We start from the raw sequence: 1,583 nt of genomic DNA, 5'->3' as shown, positions 1-1,583 counted from the left end.
AGGAAAGTGATTGTTGACGATATTTTCCCCTGTCTGAGTGCATTAAAGTGTCCAGTTGAACGCGTTTTGCCTTCACTTTGCCGCGGCTTCGTTATTTGCAGCCAGCTTCCTTTGCACTGTGGTTTGTTGCCGTCCTCAGTGAAGCATAGCTCTAGGAGTTCAAGGGACCCACTTCCAGTCCCCCCACTTCAGATATCTGCATCGTTCTGCTCTGCGTTCACTCCCATTTCAAGTTTAGGCACGCCCTGTTAACTCAAAGAGTACTTCAGAGTTCGATCCTTTTATGTAGGAACGTAGTTGCTGCAAATAATCCCCTACATCGGCCGCTAATAAGCCATTTTAACCGCCACAAAGCCCATCTGCTGCCTTCTACTAACTCCAGCCAGAATGGGCCGAAATGCGAAGTGCGTTCTACCCCAAAACAGCCAATGTTGCCCTCAGCTGATGCGCCAATGTGGTATGGAGCCCACCACTGAAAGCGCCACGGCAAGAACCCCCAACTCTCAACTGATGCATCGCTGTGATCTCGTTCCCAGCAATGGGAATGACCCCACACCAAGAAAACTCAACGGCACTACAACATTGGCTTCAACTTGTAGGGCTTTCCAAGCTTCATTTCGTCCGTCCGCAATGGCCCTTCTTTTCTGCCACCCCTCGCTAAAACTGGGCATATCGTAGCATCTCATTTTAAGATAACTACCGTTCACAGGACTCCCCAGTACTGGACGCATATATTCAGTGTTGTGCTTGTAGCCATTTGATATAGTATACAGATGCTAATGTCGATAGATTTATCGTGAGAAAACTCGAAGTCAAGCAATCGGTGTAAGGCTGCAGCTCTGTGCAGTGCTAGTGCACCCACGTTGCTGGACATTGTATGACTATGTTGGTTGGTATTATAATATTTTTCCCCGTCAAACGATGCTTAGTTCGCTAGCTGAAAAACTACAAGTAGTGCAATTGCCGTACACACAAGTTCTTCGCTTAACACATGGCATAAGGCCTTACTTTTTTTCGGTCCCGTTGGCTAGATAGGACTTGTGCTGCCCCTACTTTGAGGAAAGATATGGCGTTAGCAGCGTACGCTGTTGGGATCTTACGTAAGGAAGTTTGAGGCAGTTAAGAGAAAGTTGCAGGAAGCCACCCGCAAAAGTCAGCAGGTGACCGTCCCGAGGGACTTCCTTTAACTGTCCCCAATAAACGGTAAATGGCAGATGTACAAGCGCTGTCGTTTGAGTTGATGACTCAAGGGGTTCTTTACAAGAAAAGAGCAGCCACTGCTGCGGCAGCAACGGCGAAGAAAGTCGGCACTGCTGCGCTGCCGGAATTGATGGCCTTGGTGATGCGATCCCACTGTTCTTGACTGAGGCGCACAAACAATTTCAAGCAACTCACCTTGCTGGAGAAGAATCAAAAGAGAAGGTAAGGGTTTTCAATACTCTAAGGGGCAACGACAGTCGCAAGTTTAAGGGGTCAACATACCTGTAAGGAGCCTCTTTCTCTGTCAAAGCTTTGGGGGTTGTGACACACAGAAGCGCCTTCAATTCCTTGTCTGCTGTGCTTCCCCCGCTCCCCGTTTTTGC

General features: G+C 48.5%; 1 protein-coding gene across 1 annotated transcript in view; it reads right to left on the bottom strand.

Annotated features, from left to right (window-relative positions):
• Window positions 1–1,540: 1,540 nt before the first annotated feature.
• Window positions 1,541–1,583, bottom strand: part of EMH_0024670 (SAG family member) — a gene marked incomplete at both ends in the record, with an annotated part of 1,028 nt that continues 985 nt past the window's right edge. The window contains one exon of the mRNA XM_013502331.1: window positions 1,541–1,583. Within this exon, the coding sequence (XP_013357785.1) occupies window positions 1,541–1,583 (43 nt within the window).

This window comes from Eimeria mitis, genomic scaffold (assembly GCF_000499745.2).
Source record: "Eimeria mitis Houghton genomic scaffold, Emh_scaff888, whole genome shotgun sequence".
In the NCBI taxonomy this organism is placed as follows: domain Eukaryota; phylum Apicomplexa; class Conoidasida; order Eucoccidiorida; family Eimeriidae; genus Eimeria; species Eimeria mitis.
This window is presented reverse-complemented; position numbering and strand designations above follow the sequence as displayed.